The 22,195-nt window shown below is 45.5% G+C and overlaps 1 protein-coding gene across 1 annotated transcript; it reads right to left on the bottom strand.

The window, feature by feature from the left end:
• Positions 1-9,904: 9,904 nt before the first annotated feature.
• On the bottom strand, positions 9,905-19,458 carry LOC106810041 (phospholipase DDHD2-like). Its single transcript, XM_014813307.1, has 5 exons — positions 19,425-19,458; positions 17,538-19,234; positions 16,529-16,715; positions 15,300-15,454; positions 9,905-13,233 (listed from the first exon to the last, which is right to left on the bottom strand). Exons 1-5 carry the CDS (start codon positions 19,456-19,458, stop codon positions 12,724-12,726), a joined length of 2,583 nt encoding a protein of 860 aa, XP_014668793.1. The 3' UTR covers positions 9,905-12,723.
• Positions 19,459-22,195: the final 2,737 nt, after the last annotated feature.

Below are 22,195 nucleotides of genomic sequence, written 5' to 3'. Positions count from 1 at the left end.
ATAAATTGATTTGTTATTCTGTAAATTGATTTTAAATTTTGAATTTAAATTTTCTCGAACAATATAAAGTAATTTGTATTTTTATTAATTAATTTGAAATGTTTTAAATTGATTTGAAATTGTGTATTTGAAATGTTTAAAAATGATTTTTGAAGGGGATGGCTTTCCATACCGTTGAACGCCCACGACGCTTTCTCTCATTCTTTGTTCAGATGGAATTTTCACTCCCCATTTTCCCCTCCCTCCGCTCATTTCTCTGCCTCTCGTATCTACCCACTCTTTCATTCTCTCTAACTGTCTGTCCTTGTCTTTATCTATTTCTTCCACGGTCTCTGTCTCTTTATCTCTGTCTCTATCTCTTGCTCGCTACGCGGCCTACCCTTTTCTTACTCCTTGCTCCCTCGTCGTTAGTCTCCGTGCTTGCTCCCACGCTATACTAACTCTAGCATCTCGCGTGTATTGCGCTATCCCTTGCTCAAACATCGTCAATAGTGAGTGACACTGGTGCATGAAAACATAGCAAACAGACTGCCCACACTAAATTACTTCAAACATGAGCAAATGCTTCCATCCGCGCAGTTTTTTTCAGATGTACCTGCGATACAGGTAAACTGCTAAAAGGTCGACGACAAAACAGTTGTTATGCTGAACCGGTACTCGGAAGTACAAGTAAGTACACGCGGCGTGCGTGGAGCATTATTGTAGCAATTGCATGTAATGGGGAGCTTCTCTCCCCCTCCTTTCGCCCTCTCTTCGCCCCCTCTCTTCCTCCCCCTCTCTCCTGGAGATCGAAGCCTCCTGAGTAATACACTCACGTGATTGCCTGACATATGAAGTACACGTGTACAGCGGATCGAGGAAGTGAGGGAACACGACAGAGGACAGATGATAAGGTGATAGATTGATTGACGTATATAGATGGGTTGGTAAAGCTAGTGCCGGAGGCGGATTAGCTGATCGCTCTCCTCTTACGCTGCCATCGTTCATGACTTGAGGGTGAAATGCATCGATTCCATCCATATAGCACGCGTGCACGCACGACGATGGCAGATGTACAGGCGGAGTGCCGTGCGCCGGGATGCCGACGACAGTCTTGACTAGCTGATGTAAGCGTTGCTCATTAGAAGCTCTTTGACATTATAGGACTTCGCTGGCATGCACGACTAAGATGTTACTCCGTATATCGCTCATTAGAGACACTGACACCCAACTGTACATATATCTGCTAACAACCATGCCGCGAGGAATGAGAGCAACCAGCTATGGGCGGACCCTTGAGCATACATACAGTGTATACTTGCAGAGAGCCCAAACCCTCCCCCTGGCTAATTTTCACGTGTCCGCGTTTCAACCCTCGTCATACAAGCATCGCTGATCAGGAAAGAGGTCAATAATGATTATAGTAGTGAGAAGATAATTAATATTATTTAATGCCCTATGTGGAAGGAGAGAGAGACATAGAGAGAGAGGGAGAGAGAGAGAGAGAGGGGGAGAGAAAGAGAGAAGGGGAAAGCAAACATGAGCGATGAGAGAGCGATCAACTCGAGAGAGAGAGAGAGAGAGAGAGAGAGAGAGAGAGCGAAAGAGAGAGAGAGCGAGAGAGAGAGCGAGAGAGCGAGAGAGAGAGAGACAGAGTAGAACCACCGCAGTAGCAGCCGTCGTCGCCGCAGTAGCAGCAACAGTAGCAGCAGCAGTAGTAGCAGCAGCAGCGGTAGAGTTAGCAGCCTATGACGCTCGCCAACGCGCTGCCTACAGGCTATTGTCCCCCCGATTTCCTGCCCGTCACGAAAACGCCGAAAATTATTCACTGACTCTTCGCGTGTACGTATATCACCGTGGGGCTGTAAATCCGCAGAACCGTGGTGGCGGAGCTTCTCGCCCACTGTACAGCCCGACAGCCGCCTAGACTCTGCAGCATCCCGCATAACCTAGGTGATCCCTCATCGATAAATTACCTGCCCCGAATTAGCAGCAGGTGCTTTAATTAAAAAGTATATATAATCGCTAGCTGTATGCTGACCGTGCATGCGTCTCATGCCGCTGAGTGACAGCACTGTTGGAAGCGCCCCGAGCATTAGTGCGTACAACCGAATGCGTTACACTTGCTGTCACTGTGTCACAGCACGCAGTTGGGATGAAATCGAGTGCGTACGTGGCTCTTGTCTCAAAGCGTTTCCTACTTAAGCACCGACGCGAGAGATTTGGTCGGCGTTTTACGAGGGTCTATATCGCGTTATGGTCGTCGCCGTCATTAGGAATCGTGGTTGCCGTCGCTATACGTACGCAGCTCATGGGTATATGCGAGTGGCTTATCTGTGGACGGCAGACGATGTTGACGTCACGGGAGAAAATGTGCGGATTTGCGATTATGATCAACGTATTTGGAATGTTCTGAAGACGTCTCCCTCATTGCTCCCATCGGTGTCCTTCTCCGTCTCTCTTTTTCTCGTCCTTTCTCATCCCACTCCTCTCTCTCACTCTCTCTCTCTCTCTCTCTCTCTCTCGCATCTCCTCTCCTCCTCGCTCTCTCCTCTCTCCTTCTCTCACTCGTCTCTCTCTCTTCTCCTCTCTCTCTCTCTCTCTCTCCTCTCTCATGCGTTCTCTCTCCTCTCTTTCTCTCTCTCTCTCTCTCTCTCTCTCTCTCTCTCGTCTCTCTCCTCTCTCGCGTTCTCTCTCCCCCTCTCTTTCTCTCTCTCTCTCTCTCTCTCTCTCTCTCTATGTCTTCATTTCCTTCTTTTCCCTATCTATATATATCTATCTATCTATTCTTCCATCTCACTTTCTCCCGCCCACGAACACTATCAGCATAGTTCTCTGTATCGGCTGCTTTAATCTCGGTCACTTTGCCACGCTTCCGGGCAGCCATTTTATTATATGCTGATAAATATAGACGTAGGCGTATATATATGGCACCGCGGATCCGTATCGGATAATTCACGGTATCCTCCTAATTACGTATGCGGCCGCGTGCGGACCCGCGTCTTTTATCATCACGCGTCTGCAGCAGTCTCTAAGACTGCTTCCCTGTCCTTAACTCAAAGCTAATACACGGAACATCGTGTTAAGGTACTAACATACGATCGCATACGAGGCGATGAGTTGTAAGGACTGGGAACCAGTCAACAGGAAATCTTCAATCAACCATTGTTGAGCGAGTCTGAGAGTCGGGCAGGCCGACATCCGGTTGCCATATTGAATATCGGCGGGGGAGCCGGTTGTGGGGTGAAATTAAGCTATTGTATTGGGGGACTCGCGTGCGGGGGTAACTCGAGCGTGCCTGCGGGTGATAACAATAAACATCGCCCACGCGGCGTCACAGCGGGACATTTCGTCTGCTGGTTGGTGCTGTTTCTGTGTACAACGCCGCTAAAAGATAGCGTGTTATAGATCGCACCATATAACGAAAACTGCTGAGCTTACATCTTTGACATAAATATAACTTCGATCAAAATTAGAGTATTCCACCAATCTGAGTATGCCCTTTTAAAAGAGGCAGTTACATAAATATTACCAAAAGCGTATTAAGTATGCAGCACTTTATTAAGTAAGCATATACTTAATACGCTCTTGATATCACGTTCATGTGGGAAAGATGGAACACGAGTTATGGGCTGCCTCACTATAGATGTGTGTGTAGAGGAATAATTTCACTTCCCATTTGCATCAGCTCTCAGCTCGCGTTTCTCTTCTCCTCTTCAACATGAACGCGAAACTTGCCATTTGTCATAATGTGTTACTGGTAAAATACAGAAATTTACTGAATGTGTGAACGCGCGCAAAGTGCTGGCAGCCTAATGATATAATATAGGCAATGGCAAACGTACTCACTCCTAATATGCGCTCTCTCTCTTCCTTTCTCTCTCTCTCTCTCTCTCTCTCTCGGTCTCTTTCTCTCTCTCTCGCTCGCTCTCGCTCCCCCCTTCTCTCTCGTTCTCTCCCTCCCCTCGCTCTCTCTCTCTCTCTTTCTCGTTCTCGCACACTCGAGCTCTCACTCTCTCTTCCCTTCCCTTCTCCCGCTCTCTCCCCTCACTTTTTTCAATCTCGTCTATGTTGCTGCATGCATAGAGGAACCAAGCATATAGCCGTGGCCCATGATATCAACCGGCAAATTATTATGTTGCTGCGCAATGAGAGCGGTAGGGAGAGAGCGCCAGGCGAGGGGAGAGAGAGAGAGGACGAGAGAAGAGGAGAGAGCAGAGGAGAGTGCGGAGGCGAAGGAGGAGAGAGGAGGAGAGAATGAGAGAGAGCTGAGGTCGAGAGAGATGAGACGATGAGACGGAGAGAGGAGAAGAGAGAACGAAGAGTAGATGAGAGAGAGAGAGGAGAGAGAGAGAGAGGACGAGAGAGAGAGAGACTGGGGGGCGAAGAAGGGGGGTTGAGAACGTCAGTGCGAACATGCCGCCGGCGATGGGGCATGACCGACGCTTGGGAACATCTAACACAGCGACACAAACAGGCTTTCTCATAAATCGACCCTCCTCTCAGACTGCCGCGTCGCGAGGCGATCTCCCCTGCTGTACACTACCCGCCCAATCGTCGCGCCATAAGCACCCACGCGGGTCACCCCCTCTGCCCGTTACCATTAGCAATTCACCTATGCCCGCCCCACCCTACGCTTTGCTGCCTGGCCTACAGGCCATAAACCCAGCCGAAGTTTTAATGCCTTGATCGGTATCTCGAGATAATTTCGGACGATTTTGCGAGAAGAGTGTTAATCGTAATACGTGTGATGCCTCAAAAGTGAAGCTAATAACGATCGAGTGAAGTAAGCGGAACAAACTACGGCGCGCCAACGCGCCATTGTGCGCATGCGGCATCACGCACACTGCCACACCACGCATATTACGGCGCACGCAGGACACGATCTCTCGTGAGATATCGTGTACCCCCGTGTTCACCGGCCAGACGGCCGCAGCTGCTACGCCGACAGTACTATGGAAGTATAAATATACTATAGAAAATCTAAAATTATATATATATATAATTTTAGATTATTTACTCCTGATATGAGTTAATTGTAAAAGCTTTTAAGTTCAAACCTTCACATTTGATTTGGGGCTCTCTTGCCACTCTGCTGCGTGGGGAATTCGATCTCTCACACACTCTCCTCTCTATATATATTCTCTCTCTCCCTTCCCTCTCTCTCTCCTCTCTTTGTGTGGCCGCGCGTGTGTGTGGTGTGTGTTGTGTGTGTGTGTGCGGCGCGCGCGCCGCGCGCGCGTGTGTGTGTGGTGTGTATGTTGCTGTGTTAGTGTGTGTTGGGCGTGTGCGTCGGCTGCTGTGCGTGTTGTGTGTGTGCGTGCTTGTTGTAGTGCTGTGTTGCTGTGTGTGTGTGTTCTCGTGATTGGTGCGTGTGTGCTGTGTGTGCCCATCTCTCTCACTCACCTTCCCTCTTCCTGCCATCATCTTCACCGTATTCTCTTTAATCTCGAAACTTCTTTCACAGACAGATAATATAACACAACTAATCTATCTATTTATACTCATGTCTCAGCATGCAGCTGGACTGTATTCTCCTATTTCCCATCCTCTGCCTCGCGCGCCGCTCTCTCGCGCCGTTACCGACCGCAGCTACACAATTTTCCCCTGAGTTTATTTATGATTCACGCCGTGCTGTGAACGCTTGATTATCGAACGTTTTTAGAATCAATGCATTTGGAGGCAGAATTTAATACAGTTCATAAACGAACTCACGCCGTATTAGGAAGCGGAAATGGTGAGGACGACTAGGTCGATTGCATGGTGGTGAGAGGGTGGATGATGATGTCGAGCGGGGTTCGGGTGGGTGGATGGTGGTGAGGGGGATGGATGGTGGTGACGGGGTGTGGGTCGATGGATGGCTGAATGGTGGGGGGTGAATGGTGGTGAAGGTGAGGTGGTGGCATAATATTGGTGTCAGCCGCCTGCGTGGTTTATGATCCAATAAGAATAATCTTATTATATTTACCTTTCAAACAATTCATATATAATTTACTATATTAGCATTATATTGAATTAATCATTATTATTACTATATATATATATATATATATATATATATATATATATATGTATATGTATATTAATAATAAAAAGAAGTAAATACGTACGTATTATTATCTCTAGTTTTACTCATATTCGCAGTTACATCTAGAGAAACCGATTGCAAACACATATGCAATCCTTTACTCCTGATTAGAGTCATTAATCCTGCTAACTTATTTATAAAAGTGAAGGTTGTGCTGCTGCTACCTTGCCGCAATACATCGCGCCTCAGTGCGTGTTTAATTTGTTAGCTTACGTCCACACCCTGGTCGCACGCGCCGGTTCGATATGCGCAAAATAACAGCCCTGACACGAACTCTTTTTACGTTTGGTCGAGCGGCACAGCCAGATATCCCTATATACTCCACTACTATAAGGGGTATTTATATTATAGGTAGTATATTAGGAGAGGGGCACACGCGGATGCGCACGCGTTTCCTGCCTAACAGAACGGAAATAATTAATTTTATTTCTAAAGAGAACAATAATAAAATGAGGTAATAAAATAACGAAAAAACACTGCTCTAAACAATAAAATTTACCCTGGGAAAAGACGCGTAGACAAGAAATGTGATAATGTAGGGGTTTTCTCGTATTTTCTTACAGTGTTAGTGTTAAGACGCCGGCGGGTGGTGAGAGAGACGGTAAGCCTAATTTTGTTTTCTATGGCTTGTGCAGCGAAGCGGTGTTAACAGCTATGAGTCAATGTTGAAAGAAACGTCGTAAATGCCAAGAACGTCTTTTGTTAGGAGCACAATGTCGCCACAGCAGAATTGTTTACAACAAGTGCCGCGCGGAGCGACAGCGCTCTGCTGGTGGGTAGTGGTGCGGATTCTGCGTAAACCCTGTAGTTCCAAATGTGTTCACTTACGCGCCGAAACAGTGGGAGCACAGGGATGATTCAGGAACCTTCTCAAAAGAATGTTCGTTGTGGATCGTTTATGAAAGTTGCCACGAAGATGTGCGCGTTATGCTTAAGTGTCTTAAGATTAAAGATGGAGCTCCCATCGTACGTAGTAGTAACAACTATTTGCAAGACAGAATAGGTAAGCACTCATCCATTTACCTACGCAAGCCTACAGGCTCTAAAATAGAGAGCTGCCACGCTGTAACTAATTTAACGCAGAGCAAAAACTACACAGTACCACCACCACATGCACTGGCAGTGGATTACGTTACATGTAACATACTGACAGTACAGAATGCCATAGAAATTATACGATTTAAGGAGCATAAACCTTCTTCAACCAAATTTAGCTTGTTGAAATTTCACTGTGACATTGTAGCCTCATACATCCAGGCATGTATTAGTTCTACTAGCAAACCCGGCAGTCAAATTCTTTCTAACAGTAAACAAATCCATGTTTAACCCTCCTCTTGAGGGTCAAAAGGTTATCGACACTTACTCTTCGCATTGTCAGCAGGAAAGTACATTTCATGGTCCTTTCAATAAAGCCATAAAAATGCTAGGTCACTGCGGAAACAAAAAGAGTTTTTTCAATCGCTCCGTCCAGACCATGTCCTCAGAAAATGTCTAAAATCTGCCCTGTGCCCCATTGACCTTTGACCTGTGACCTCCAATTTCGCACGAGTGATGGCTTTTCATCCATGATGCATACACCGACTATCACGAGCCTAGGTCGAGCCGTTTAGATTTGTTGCCGCTAATTCTGCATTTCCGACCTATACCTTAAGTTAAGGAGGAATGTTCCCCCTTCTTTTACACCTCTTGACCTTTGACCTTTGACCCCCAGCTTCAAACACCAATCGTTTTTCGATTACCCCCCACGTCCCGAATATCGTGACCGTACGTCGAGTGGTTAAGATTTGTGCCCAACTGTTGACGCACGCACGGCCGGACGGCCGGACGGACGGACGCACGATCATGCGATTCTACAAGATGCATCTGACTACGTCAGATGAGCTAAAAATACAATCTCAAAATACATATTACGAATCGAAATTTTGTACGGATGTTATGAAACACTCATATCTGAAAGAGATATATAAGCAACTCACGTATAGAAACTACAATCAGCATTCCAATATAAAAATAATTATAAAACACCACGTCTCTAAAATGTAGCACAGGGAATCAGTGTGCTAATGCCAAGTTCAAATAACTGACATCGCCTGCGTCGGGCCTCCGTCCTCAAGTCATTAAGCATATTTATGAGCGATTATATTAAGAAAATATGACTCACCATTTTTAAACAAGACGCGCCGGCTCTATGTACTGTTGCACAGGGAATCAACGTATTGATGCGAAGATCATGCATGCGCCAAGAAAACATCAGCGGAGTCGAGCTGTTGTATTTAAATCATGGAGTTCGTGCATGTAATCAGCTCTCAATATTCGGTTAGCATTGGTAATTTAAATAATTATAAAGCGCCCCGTCTCTATACTCTAGCATATATGTCAGACATGTGACACATACAGTCCCAAGTCCATAGTACAGTGAATCGCAAATAAAACATAACACGTAGAGCCACTGCACGCAAATCATGGCTCACGTCTGTATGAGCAGCGCTACCTAAGAAATTTCAATCAGCATTGAGTGTACTTAAATAATAATAAGATGCCTCGGCTCCATTCTCTAACATGGGCCATCAATATGGTAATCATCATAATGGATATTCGATCACCGGTACTGTAGAATGTAGAACCGATATCGTATTTTAGCCTGGACTAAAATGATATTTCACTGTAAGCAAATAACATTTAGGCAATAATGAGTAAAGAAACATAAAGAACCTCCTAATTGGCATTCGTCCAACTATCTGTTATCAGAAAGCAAAGTAATAACAGGAGCACAAAGTATCCAAAAGCGCAAAAAAAAACTAGCGACTGCCTACAAATTACTAAGGTAGAAACAATATTCTTCGAGAAAAAGTTGTCTTATTCAAACTCGTGAAAAACTCACGACGTCAAGCAGAGGAAGCTATTGAACACTCAATGTCAGCGTTTCTTCGTATGGTTATATATTCTCCATTTCGATTTTCTTCTTCTCCTACACCTCCTACTCCTTCTTTTTTATTTTCTTCTCCCCCTTTTCTTTTTATTTCTCCATTTAGTTTTTCTTGCTGTTGTATTTCGGCTTCGTCCTCCCGTCTTCTTTTTCTTCGTAGTCTTATTCGCTTTCTTCGTCTTGCTCTCATCTCTTCCTTAGTTTCTCAGTGGAAAACGCTGGCAGGCAGGAAGCCGTACATCAGCTATTCTCTATTCGACACCGATGTGCGTAAGTGCGGTGATGGATGTGTTGATGCAGATGCATCTCTACTGCTACATATGGGAGGGTCGAATGCAGGAAGACGAGTGCATTCGTAAACGAATGGATGAAAACCAAATATTAGAGCCATTATAAACGCAAATACAGCATAGTGTGTTTGCATAAGCCGCGTAAGCAAAGAATATTACACGTAAAAATTTATCTACCCGCTGCTGCAGTTAACAGCTAACTTAAGCGTCGCAGTAAAATAAAAATAAAAACTTTAGGTGCAATATACGAAACATAGGAGACGGTCGATGGAATTCGAACTATGTGCTGACTTGACTTTTACATCCGAGTGATACGACGACACTAATAAAACCGATGGTTGCCGAAGAACACCACTCTGAAAGTTAGTAAGACAACGAGTACACTCTCGAGAGCTAATTCTCAAGAGGCGTACAAAATTGAAAAGTAATTTGACCTTAATTCAACCAAATTTCCGCGAACCGGAGCACGCTCTCCTCTACCGGGCAGTGGTGCTAGCCTACGCACCACTCCAGAATCCACGCATCGTCGCAGCATCTCCGATTGTCCCGTGTGAGTAGGCAAACGTGAGCGTGATACAGGGAGGAAGGGGTAACCGACTATGAAGAGATAAGAACGCACGATGTCGTTTATACGTACATTTAACAAGTTTATTCTCTTAACCCCGCACCGCGCACGAACAAATTCATGTTTCATAATGCGGCCGACTTTCAGTAAAATACCATTTTGTAGATAACCGCTCCGTAACGCACCCAACCATAAAATCTTCTTAAAGGCAAGCATAATGTATATACGTATATATATATATATATATATTATATCATTATCATCATCACGGCATTGCACAGTAGAACCTGTACAAGTACCCATACGCAGATATACTAACTTCCCTATCCCCCTGCACTCTAGTTATTCGGCTCAGTGTAAATTTCATAAAAACACACATTACCATCCCAGGGCTACGGCTGCCGGAGGCTGTAGGCGTTGTTGCGTAGGAAGCACTACACATGCAATATTCACTTGTAGGCAGCATGTGGTAGCACCTACATTAACCTACGCCACTACACGAAGCTTGTCTACCACAGGTTATAGAAGCAGGTCGCACTCTCGAGGTTGGAATATTGTTAGTAACATCTAACTATAGACGATGATATATTTGAAGCTAAAGAGAGCGAGAAAACGTGAGAGAGAGATGGAAAGAATAAGTGAGAGAAAGCACTAAGTGAGCGAGAGAGCGATATATATATATATATTATATATATAACGAGAGAGAGGGAGCGAGAAAGAGAGAGAGAGAGAGAGAGAGAGAGAAAGAGAGAGAGAGGACATTTTTTTTTACATTATATTCGGTACTTTTCTCTCCGTTTCCCTGCCTATATATAGTTCTAATCCACTCTTGAATTCGCAAGCGTGCGGGTCACGTACGGCAACATTTAATAAGGGTATGGCAACGAGATATATATGACTGACAGCCTGTCTCAGCATTACCTAACCTACAGCGACACACATGCAGAGCAAACTAGCTGTAACGAAGAACTATTCTATTGATAACGACAGCTCTAAATATTTAATGCATGGACCGTTAGGGAACTGTCACTTCCCCTCCACACATTCCATATAATGACTTCACGCTGTTCCGACCGGACAAGCCGCAGTGTGCACTCACACGCTGCAGGCACGTCAGCTAACCTTGAACTCTGACATTCTCATGTGTAATGGCAATGAATACCTGTAATGTGATATTTCGATGTAACGTGCACTTCACACGGCACATAATTAAAAGTTAACTATGTAACTAGGAAAAGTAACCATGGTAACTAAAGTGCTTATTTAACAGTAATTAATAGGTAGATCTAGAGCGGCGTTCGATGACGCCAATAACTAATAACATGAGCTTTCTCTTACAGCCACATCTCATATCTCAGCTTCACCCCCCCCCCTCCGGCATCCACCAATTTCTCTCCTGTCATCTTCCACTCTTATCTCACCTCGCGTTCATAGCCAATCACGAGCAAATTACACAAAACAACGAGAAAATACAGTGGCAACTCTGCAGCGCAGACAGCCTAGTGAAATAACTTATATATTTACTCTATTATACTAAGCGCGTTCGTAACCAGCTTTAACTGTACAGTCCCCCGAGCTAACAAATCACCTAGACACCTGCATCGTTCTACGAGTAGACCTCCAGCGCCATCTACAGAGCAACAACGCAGGAGAATGGGTAAGCTCGACAGAGTTACCCGTTCCCATTAAAACATTAACGTCCGTGAGGAGGACGTGATGCCGGATTGATGACACTGGATACTGCCACTGCAGCACAATGTCAATCAACGACAGCTGCAACCTGCACGAGTACAATCAGCAACCAAGCAGATAACATGTGAACACACTGCCAGGAATACTGCTGTTGTCTTCTATGCTCACCCACATGTGTTCTGTCAAGAGTCCATAATAGAATCTTTTCCTATTATGGACTCTTGTTTCTGTTTATGGCTAAGGAAGCCTCACAAGTGAAGCCTTATAGAAAATTCCCTTCTTTTCCTTTACAGTATATATTATATATTCCACTGACATAACAGCAGTGCTGGATTTGCATCCAACAACACTGATTTACATTAACATGGCACAAACAAGTCCAACAACAAACTGATACACTCACCAAAATATAGCAATAATATCCAACATGTTGGAATCGACGCATCACGGGATAAAGAAACTGGAAGGTTCACGAGGAACTGAACGTGAATTCAGCAACACATAAGCACATCATAGTCACGACCCTTGCTCTCGCCACTACCAGAATTATTGAAGGGGTTAACCCCACGTTCCTTCCGACAATATCTTACATTTTTCTGAGAGGGCTGCAGAGATGGGCCAACAAGAAAGGAAACCCCTCCCCCTCCCCAATGTTCAGGCATGAGAACAGGTTGAGATGTTTTTGGAGGAAATATTTCAATTTGTGCCGATGGAACGATAACAATGTGCATAGCACATTGTCCTGCTAGGGGGGTCTGGGGGCATGGCCCCAGGAAATGTTTAAAAATTGTAAGGCCATTCTGTTCTTAGTAAAAGACCAATTTCGTGACTAACAATTCAACTTCTTGCCATTTTCTATGAAAATTTCAACGTTTTATGTGGCGGTTAACTTAAAGCATGCCTTAATTTACATTACATAGATACACCGCGATATTTATCTGGAGTTTCGTTACTTCTGTGAGAAATTTGACGTACCTTTTCTGACGTTATGGCGTCCATTTTGACAAAAAAAGTACACCTCACCCCACAAAAAAAACTTTTTATTAGTTTTTTGCATCAATTTCAAGAATGACTAAAATGAAAACCAAAACCCGGAAATCCGCGGCTAATTCTCATGCCTGAATGCGCCACATGAGCAGATGCTGCCATGAACTCCTCCCTCGTGCAAACCTTCCCCTCACGATTATTTTTGCCTCACAAACCCACTAAGAGGTGGCGCCACTAACCCGCCAGCCGCAGCCGCCTGGGATGCAGGTGGCGCCATCGAGGGCCCGGGCGGCGGAGGCGCGTACCCCGGATTAAAGTTCGGCGGCGCGTACCCCGGATTAAAGCTCGGCGGCGCGTACCCCTGCGGCTGCGACATCGGCGGCGCCCCCTGCGCAGACGCGGGCTGCTGCTGGAGATGCAAGACAGCCTGCGCGAGGCTAGGTGGCGCTGGCGGCGGGAACTCGGGGCGCGTGCGGTCCGACGTGACGCCCTGCAGCGTGTAGAGCTCACGCAGCATGAGCAGGATCGTGTCCTCGCTCTCCCAGTAGCACATGTGACTCGCCAGCGCAAACAGGTAGTCGTTGAGGCTCTCCATCGGTCGCTCCTGCAGCACGTAGTCGATACGGCGGCCGCCGCCGTTCAGCTGCCCGATAACGACCTCGTCCTCGTTAACGGCAGACGACGTGTCCGACGCGGCGTACACGTCCTGAGGATGAAAGACACGTGAGTTAGCGAGTGTTTGGTGGTTTGGTCGCGACAACGCGAGATGGGCTCGTTATTAGTTGTTAACTCTGTATCGCAAATACCTATTATCCTAACGATGATGATATCTCGTTTCTACCACCTCCCCCCGGGCATATCCCTGAATTATAACCCGAAATTATGACTGTTAGTAGTAAGTCTGAAACGTTTCTTACATAGTGTTAACTCCATCACATTATCATTCCTAATGTGGGGAATTAAATAAAAACATTGTTATCACACCACTAATGTTAGGACATAGGGGAAACTTTCCCACAAGGTTTGTTTGCCTAACTTAACGCATAACGCATAACGCATAACGCATAATCACCATCATTCTTAAAAACAAGTGCCGCAGAGCGACAGCGCTCATCTAACCTCTACTGCGGTGACTCTGTGGTGGAGTGGTGGGATTCTAGTAAACCCTGTTAGCCCCAAATGTGTTCACATACACGCCGAAACAGTGGAATGCACTGGGATGGTATCAGGAACCTTCTCAAAAGAATGTTCGTTGGGATCGTTATGAAAGTTGCCACGAGATGGCGCGTACGTTTAAGTGTCCTCAGATTTAAAGTATAGAAGCCCCAATCCATTATCGTATAGCAACAAACTTATTTGCAGAGACAGAATATGGTAAGCACTTCATACATTTACACCTACGCAAGCCTACAGCTGCAATGGCAATAAGAGCTGCCAACCTGTAGCACAATTAACGCCAGGCAAAAACTGCACCAACACTGATGCACTGGGCAGTGCATATCGTTACCATGTAACATACGACAGTGAAGTCAGAATGAACAAAGAAATTACGATTTAAGTGAACATACACCTGTCTTTAAACCAATTTCTTTGAAATTTCACTGGTGACATTGTAACCTAAACATCCACATGTAATAGATTCCTACTAGCAACCCGGCAAGTCAAATTCTTTCTAAGCAGACAGTCAACAAATCCAACTTGTTAACCCTCCTCTTGAGGGTGCAATAAGGTTATCCGACACTTACTCTTCGCAATGTCAGCAGAAGGGACATTTCATGTCTATTCAATAAAGCCATAAAAAATGCTAGGTTCACCGCTGAAACAAAAAAGTTTTTCAATCGCTCCGTCAGACGCATTCCCTCAGAAAAAAATTGTCTAAAATTCTGCCCTGTGCCCACTGACCTTTGACCTGTGACCTCCAATTTCGCACATTGTGGATGGCTTTCCTACCATGATGCTATAACACTGACTACACGAGGCCTAGTCGAGGCCGTTTAGATTTGCGTGGCCGCAATCTGGCATTTCCTCCCTATACCTTAAGTAAGGAGATGAAATGTTCCCCCTTCTTTTACACCTCTTGACCTTTGGACCTTGACTGCCCCAGCTTCGACATCCCAACTCGTTTTCGGATTAACCCCGCCCGTCCCAAATACGTGAACCGTACGTCGACGGTTAAAGAATTTGTGCCCAACTGTTGACGGACGCAACGGACGCACGGACGGAGACGGCCACGGACATCATGCCATGCGATTCTACAAGCTGCTCTGACATGTCAGATGAGGCTAATAATTACAAATGGATAGCACTTAACTAATATATTAGTAAACGTTAATATTGTAAAATTTTTATATAATATAAATATATAGTTATACATTTTCAATAGATGCAACATACAGTCTAAAACACATTTCATATGCAAACACTACACCTCCCAACTAAACAATAGCCAAATCAACAGTGATCATGTACGCTCTGCTAGTTTTACTTTGAGCAGTGATCTTTCAGAACACCCCAAGTCATGACACTAGTTCTCTTTCAGTCATACACAAGCAAACAGCATTGTCGCGCACGCACACTGTGACACACACACATGCACACTCACACACACACCCACACACCTATGCACGCACACACACACACAAACACGCACGCGCTTGCACACATGCAAGTGGACGCACACACACGCACGCACAAACACACACACACACACACACACACACACACACACACACACACACACACACACACACACACACACACACATATACACACCTGTTCTTTGCTCATGTCCTCTATCGCACTGTCCATCACAGCCTTCTGGACAGCATCCATCTCCTCTTGCCCGACGGTGTGCGAGCGTGTGAACTCAGCCACCGTGTGCCACGTGCTCCTAAATGTCTCTATCAGCTTCTGCTTGATGTCGGAACCTGTCGTCATGGAAACGCATGCCTGGTGAGTTGTAACTACAGATACACATGCCTCGTAATGGATATATGCAATCCATGTGTTTATAACTCCAGTGCAAACCATGTAAATATGGTTAGAAAATCATGTACTATTGTTACAAACCATGGAAGAACGTAACTACAGCTGCAGGTTTCCACAGCCAACGGCATGGAACCAACCACTACGTGACTCACCCCTAAGTGGCAGTAAAGAGCAAGTGAAATGATTTGGTGCACAAACACCGAGGGCAGGAACAAGGAAGACAGGAAATATAGCGCAGAAGGAGAAAGGCGAGCATACGAGAAGGCAGGTACAGTGTGGCCCCATTATATAACGCGATCGTTGGGGTCCATAAAATGTCAATGCAAAAAAGCGGGATCGCGCTAAATCAGGGTTAAAAAAAATCAGCGTATAAACTGACCCGCCACAGCAGCAAGTCATGTAAACTCATTTAGTTGCGCGATCTATAGGCGATCGTCGCTTCAACCTAAGGCCGGCTTTATTCACTAAACAACTTTTCAGTTCCGAAAAGAGCAAAAAAAGGTCCAATGACTCATCGCGTTATATCCAATTTCGCGTTAAATCGGGGCGTATACATACAAGCGGGCTTTCACTGGTACCTGGTTTAAAACTGTAAATTCGTACAGCTTCAACATTGTAGGGCAGTGTTTCCCACGGCCAAAAAGTCTGTGAGGTGGTAAATTTGTTTTGTCATGTTTGCGCATTTCGAGGTCTCAGCAAAGCGAGCACCGCAGGTACTCGCCCAGCTAGGGGGGTCCGGGGGACATGACCCACAAAAATTCTTTTGAAAAATGGTGCAATTTGGAGCATTCTACGCTATGTTGGTGCATTATAAGTCATAATATAACCAATGTTCTAAGGAACAACATTGATTTTCGTCAGCGAGGCGTGTTTTGGACAAATTTCTGTGTGGCGGCTGAGAATTTCAGCGAGGCGGCCCGCCTCGCTCGTGTCATTGCTGTAGGAAACAGTTACAATAAAAATGCGAATCCATGCACTGCTCACTGCTATAAAGAGTTAATTAGTAGGGTTACCTATTCTAGCCATGTTCTCCTTGATCTCTAGATGCATTCGTTTTCTTCCCTTGTGATGTGGAATGAGCACTGGCTTCAAATGGAAAGACTTGTTGATCATCGGTTCGATTCGATACGCAACCGGATCAAATGGATGAAAGATGTTGAAGAAACCCGGGCATGTCGGTAGTCTGTACTCCTCACACACCTACGCAAACAAACACACACACACGTCACTCTTACCCTTAACTATAACTGACCTATCTACCTGAAAGAGACAACCCAGGGTTCATAGTAGTAAGACACATGTTGAAATAAGGACTTATAAGACCCTTTCTGGAGGCCAAAATAAGACTTTTTTACGCGATTTCTGATAGATCACCGACTATTAAAGTGCACTAATAATATTTATATACACAATTACACAGCAGATTTAATTATTCCGTATTATATATACAACAAAAAAGACAAAAAATAAGGACTATTAAGTACTTTTCTAAGATTTCAACAAAAATAAGTATTAATAAGGGCCCTTATTTTATTTTTGGCAAAATAAGTACTTATAAGACTTTGGAAGACCCGCTACGAACCCTGCAACCATGTCTCTATTGGACACTGTTAATAACTTGCTCAAGTTACGTTGACTGTACATGGTGCATACCAGAATCTACATGAAAGAGACAATCATGTCTTTATTGGACACTGTTGATAGCTTACTCAAGTTACGTTGTCTGTACATGGTGCATACCAGAATGTAGCATAAGTTAACCCAGAATTATAAGAAGGCAGGCAATATGTGTAGGCTAGTCGCACATCATTACTACACATTGTTTTTGTAATGTTCTGTTGCAAAGCTAATCGGCTATAGTTTACAACTACTGAACTAGAGAATCTACAAACATAGAAAACAATGAATACCGGTATGCGAGGAAAAGGCAAATTAAAATGTGTACAAACATGCATGTACCATACAAACATGTATGACTACTCGTGTGTCCGTATTTCCCGGTCACCAGGAGTTTTTACTGACCTCGTTTACGCCCCGAACGGTAAGAAAGACAGCGATCGGCGATCCAAGCGCGAAGAAGGCGCACAGGTTAAAGTCGAGTTTCGGGTAGGCCACAGCCACCTGCCCCGTGCCACCCTGCCCCATCGTGTACGCTGCCGACGCAGTCGACAATGAACTACCGCCAAACTCCAGCTTCTCCTGCTGTCCAGCATCTGGCTTCTCCTGCTGCTGCTGCTGCAGGGGTTTCTTCGCTGGCTTCCTCTTCCTCTCCGCGTGCTCCTGTATGTAGATGAGCAGCTTCTTGCGTGGTCCCATCGGCACACCGAGGTCCTTCAGGTCCGACGCGTCGCACATGATCAGCGTGTCGAGGTCCATCTGCTCGCGCTCGAATATTGCGCCGTACTCCTCCAACCCCATCCCCTGCAGCACAGCCGCAAGCAAATCCACCTCCCCCTCGCCCACCTCCTCCTCCTCCGCTGCCTCCTCATCCTGCGGGGGCGATGGTGGCGGCGGAGCCTCAGGTGCCTCGCCCTGGTGCGCGAGGATGTCGAATACGATGAGCGATCCGAGGCTGTGTCCGGCGATGGAGACGCGCGTGCGGTCGAAGCTCGGGTTGCGCGCGAGGAAGAGCGCGAAGATGCGGTTCAGCTCTTGCGTGACGGCCTCGGCGATCGTCTGGCAGTATTTGGGACTCGTGTAGAAGAGCACGTCGAGGATCGTGTCGTTCGTGTAGTGCCGCAGCTTGCTGATGCTCGGCAGTGTGATCGCCTTCAGCAGCCGGTCGACGCCCGCGGGGCCGACGTGCAGCGACGTGTGCCACTGCACGGGGAGGTACTCGACGCGTCCGCACGCGCCCGCCGCCGCCGCCTCGCAGAAGTGCGTCTCGACGAGCGAGCGCGCGTGCAGCCGCATGCCGTCCGTGCACTCGATGACGTCGCGGAAGCGCAGGTCGCAGACCGAGCCGATGCCGTGCACGATGAAGACGAGATGGTCGATGCGCGCCGCCTCGCCGTCGTCGATCTCGTCGACGTCGGCGACGCCGCGCTTGACGACGCGCGGCCGCATGACCCTGAGGTCGCGATCAACCGCGCCCCACTCGTCCGCAAGCTGTGCGTCAGCGGCGGCAGCAAAATGCACGACGACGTCGCGGTTGTGCATGACGACCGAGTCGCCGCTCGGAAACTCGAGGCGGCGATTCCACGTGCCCGTCGTCGCGCCAGCATGGTACTCGGCCTCGAGGCGCGCCGAGAATGCCTCGTCATATGGTACGAAGATCGTCTCGCCCTCGGCGCGGTAGAACCACGTGCAGCGGCGCACCTCGGCCGCCGTCTCCTGCCAGTAGACAGCGCTGCACGTGCGCTCTTCGACGCTGACGTCGTAGCGGCCTCCCATCGTCGCGACGAAGCCCGGGGCGGCCTCGCCGCGCAGCAGCATCTGATGCACGTCCTCGAGGCGCATCGAGTCGACGAGAGAGAACGGCGTCCACTGCAGTTTACCGGCGATCGTCTTCTTGTGGAACCAGTGCGCGTGAACCTCCTCGTAGGCGGGCAGCTGCTCCTGCGACGCACCGTCCGTACCGTACGCCCTGCTCTCCTGTGACAGAGGCGGCGCCACCTGCTGGTGTGAAGGCACGGTGGGCGGCGGCGCGGCGCGCGACGTGTACACCTGCAACGGGGGTGCCACGGGTGCTACGTTGGCGGCCGGCGCATTCCAATATCCTGAAACAATGCGACGTCATCGCAATATAACAGATTTGTGTGATGTAGGGAACTATAACTATGGCTCCTTTTTTATTCAAAAACAAAAACACTTCAACTAATTTAGCCAACGCTAATCAAAACTTACTGTGAATTGGTAATGTAGACTAGTTGTTGTTTCAGGTGGATAGGGTCATTAGCTATGCCATACCCCTTAACCCCACTCCTAATGAAACACTAACCATAACCTCTAACCACATATCCAACAATACTCACTAATTAGTGTAGTGTGACACACACGTACCACACTAAATGGCCAATAATTGTTACTCACAATGTGTATGTACACCACCTACACTATACCACACCAGGGTTCTCCCTACTAGGCCTTTTTGTCACATGTCGGATCTGCCATACATTCAAAGCTAAAGGTAAATTGCGACATCACATGAATCCTCCCTCCTATATACTTTTAAACGCAGTGGATATTTACGGCAGAGTATCCACTTCTGCTATTTTACCATACAGTACTTCTGATTGGCCAGTATATTTATGTATGTGTATATATGTATGTTAGTATATTATGAATGTGTTCAAAAGGTTTTGTATTGGAAACGTGATTCACAGAAAATAGCTTCTGATGAAACGAGGCTACAAATGTGTAGAAATAAATGGGATTTGAACCAAAAAGTTTTCTAGATAGCTAAACCTTAATTATGGCTTCGAATATGGGATTTGAATGTAATGTTGATAACATCATAAATATACTAGCCAATCAAATGTGGTGTACGGTAAAATAGCGGAAGTGGATACTGGATACTCTGCCGTATATGGTTAAATATCCACTGCCTACTTTAAATTCCATCTGTGTTTACCTTGGCAACCTCAACACTGTTATGGCTAGTATCATTACAACACACGGAATTGACTCCAATGAATTAGGAATTGGGTTGAAATCGGGGTGGCGATAACCCAACATGCCATTTGAAATTTTTTGGGCCAAGCTTGTACACTCACTGTACCCACAAGTGTGAATGATTTCGAGTAATTTGGACCCACCGTAGTTTGAACCCAACAATTCGGACCCACTTTTTAGTAATTTGGACCCACTTTGGTAATTTGGACCCACCACATTTTCTACCAAATTTTTAACTGATATATTTCTAATATTCATTATAACAGTATAATAATACCAGGATAATACATATTTACTTCCGTATAGCAACATCTGTCAGAGGCTTACCTAGTAAACAATTATCGCGAGCTGGCGTGTTTATATTTTGGATATAATGTTTATTGAGTTGTACGTAATAAATCATAGCCATAGGTAAACTATGATGTAGGCCTACCTATTAACTCGATCGCTTAGATTTATTTTATTGAGTTGCACGTAATATTCTTATTAATAAATCATAGCCATGGCATAGGTAAACTAAGGCAAGCAAATGTTTAATTTCGTGTTTTGAGCGTGTCTAACTCCTGTAGGCCTACGTATTAACTCGCTTCGACAGGACTAAGTCTAAGACTAAGACTAAACTCAATGACAGACCTAGCTCCAAGAAACGGTCTTGCTAGGGTTAGAAGACAAATAGGCTACCTTATTAACCATTGTAATTTAGACCCACCACATTTTCGACCCAATTTTTTAACTGATATATTTCCAATATTCATTACAACAGTATAATAATACATATTTAGATACTTCCGTATAGCCTATCTCTCTCTCTATATATATATCCTATCTATTTTTTCTTAATGTATATGCACTGTTCTGTACTGTATCACTTAGAAAATTTTGTAAAGGACCACAATGTAAATAAGTGTGCTAGACATGCTTTTTGTGTATATATATCCTTGGTAGTTATCCAATTTCATTAATTCAGAATTTATTGTAAAAGTATGATATGTATGTCCCGATCTTTTGGTATGTTACGACGTAATCTTGGCTTTGCCGATTCTAAAACTCGGTCCCTGGCTTATAAAACTATGGTTCTGCCCATATTAGAATATGCTTCGCCAGGCTGCATGGTGCCCCTATACACTTCAGAACTGCTTTAAATTGAATTCCATTCAGCATAAAGCTGCGAAATATTATGGGTATCCAGAAACTATGATGAGAGTGTTGATGTTGTTTTGACTCGCCTTATATGGCCTCCTCTTCGTGTCCGCTTTCTTCATTCTAAACTTAAAACTTTCTATAAAATTTATCATGGTGAGATGAAAAATGCCATTCCCTCTTGCTTAATGAAGCCTATTCGCTGCACTCGATCATCTGAGTGTGATCACTGTTTTCAGTACGTGCTATCTTCTAAGGATCCTTTTAAGTTTAGCTTCTTTGGTTCTGTGATTCCGTATAATTAGAATTCCCTGCCTTCCTCTTTGGTAAATTGCACATTTTCAATCTTTTCCACTGCGATCCGCAGTGTGGATCTATCGATTTGATCCACTCCTCTCTCCGTCCTCCTCTATCTCAATTAAAAGTATGATATCTTGGGTGTACATGGGTTACAAAATCATTTTGGTGCATATTTCATTATAATCAGTATAAGACGTACGATATACTTGTGTACAGTCATTTTATTACATGAAAAAAGAAACCAACATTTAGTCTAAAATCTAAAAGCGTGTACACTCACTGTACCCACAAGTGTGAATAACTTATACAACACACTGTAGATTAGTGTGAGCGCGCGTGGGGGCAAGACTGACAGCGCGTTCACACGTACCGTAAAACCCAGTTTCGAACGCGTATCTTACGGACTCCGTACGATACGCGTGTAGCGTGACCTTGAGTTAAACAGCGTTCACACGTAGTTTTGAAATGTACGTACGTCGCGTTATAGCTGGCGCATAGGGCGGAAGAAAACGATAGATTTACGCCAAATGCGGTTATAAGTTCGTGCTTTTTGCTATACTCTCTTTCTCATTCTGTGTCCCATCTCTGTGTGTTGCGCCCGTCCTCTCTTCTCTTTCTCTCTCTCT

This window comes from Priapulus caudatus, unplaced genomic scaffold, assembly GCF_000485595.1.
Source record: "Priapulus caudatus unplaced genomic scaffold, Priapulus_caudatus-5.0.1 Scaffold406, whole genome shotgun sequence".
NCBI classification, from domain to species: Eukaryota; Metazoa; Priapulida; class Priapulimorpha; order Priapulimorphida; family Priapulidae; genus Priapulus; species Priapulus caudatus.
Note: the sequence above shows the minus strand (reverse complement) of the source record. Positions and strands in the feature narration are given on the sequence as shown.

Bases quoted from the DNA above. Each gene is read 5' to 3' on its own strand.
- LOC106810041 (XM_014813307.1), bottom strand. From the start codon at position 19,458: ATGGTTAGTGTTTCATTAGGAGTGGGGTTAAGGG. The intron at 16,716-17,537 runs GTCAGTAAAAAC...TTGTTTGCGTAG, and splicing joins CCGTTCGGGGCGTAAACGAG to GTGTGTGAGGAGTACAGACT. The intron at 15,455-16,528 runs GTAACCCTACTA...CCATGACGACAG, and splicing joins GGAGAACATGGCTAGAATAG to GTTCCGACATCAAGCAGAAG.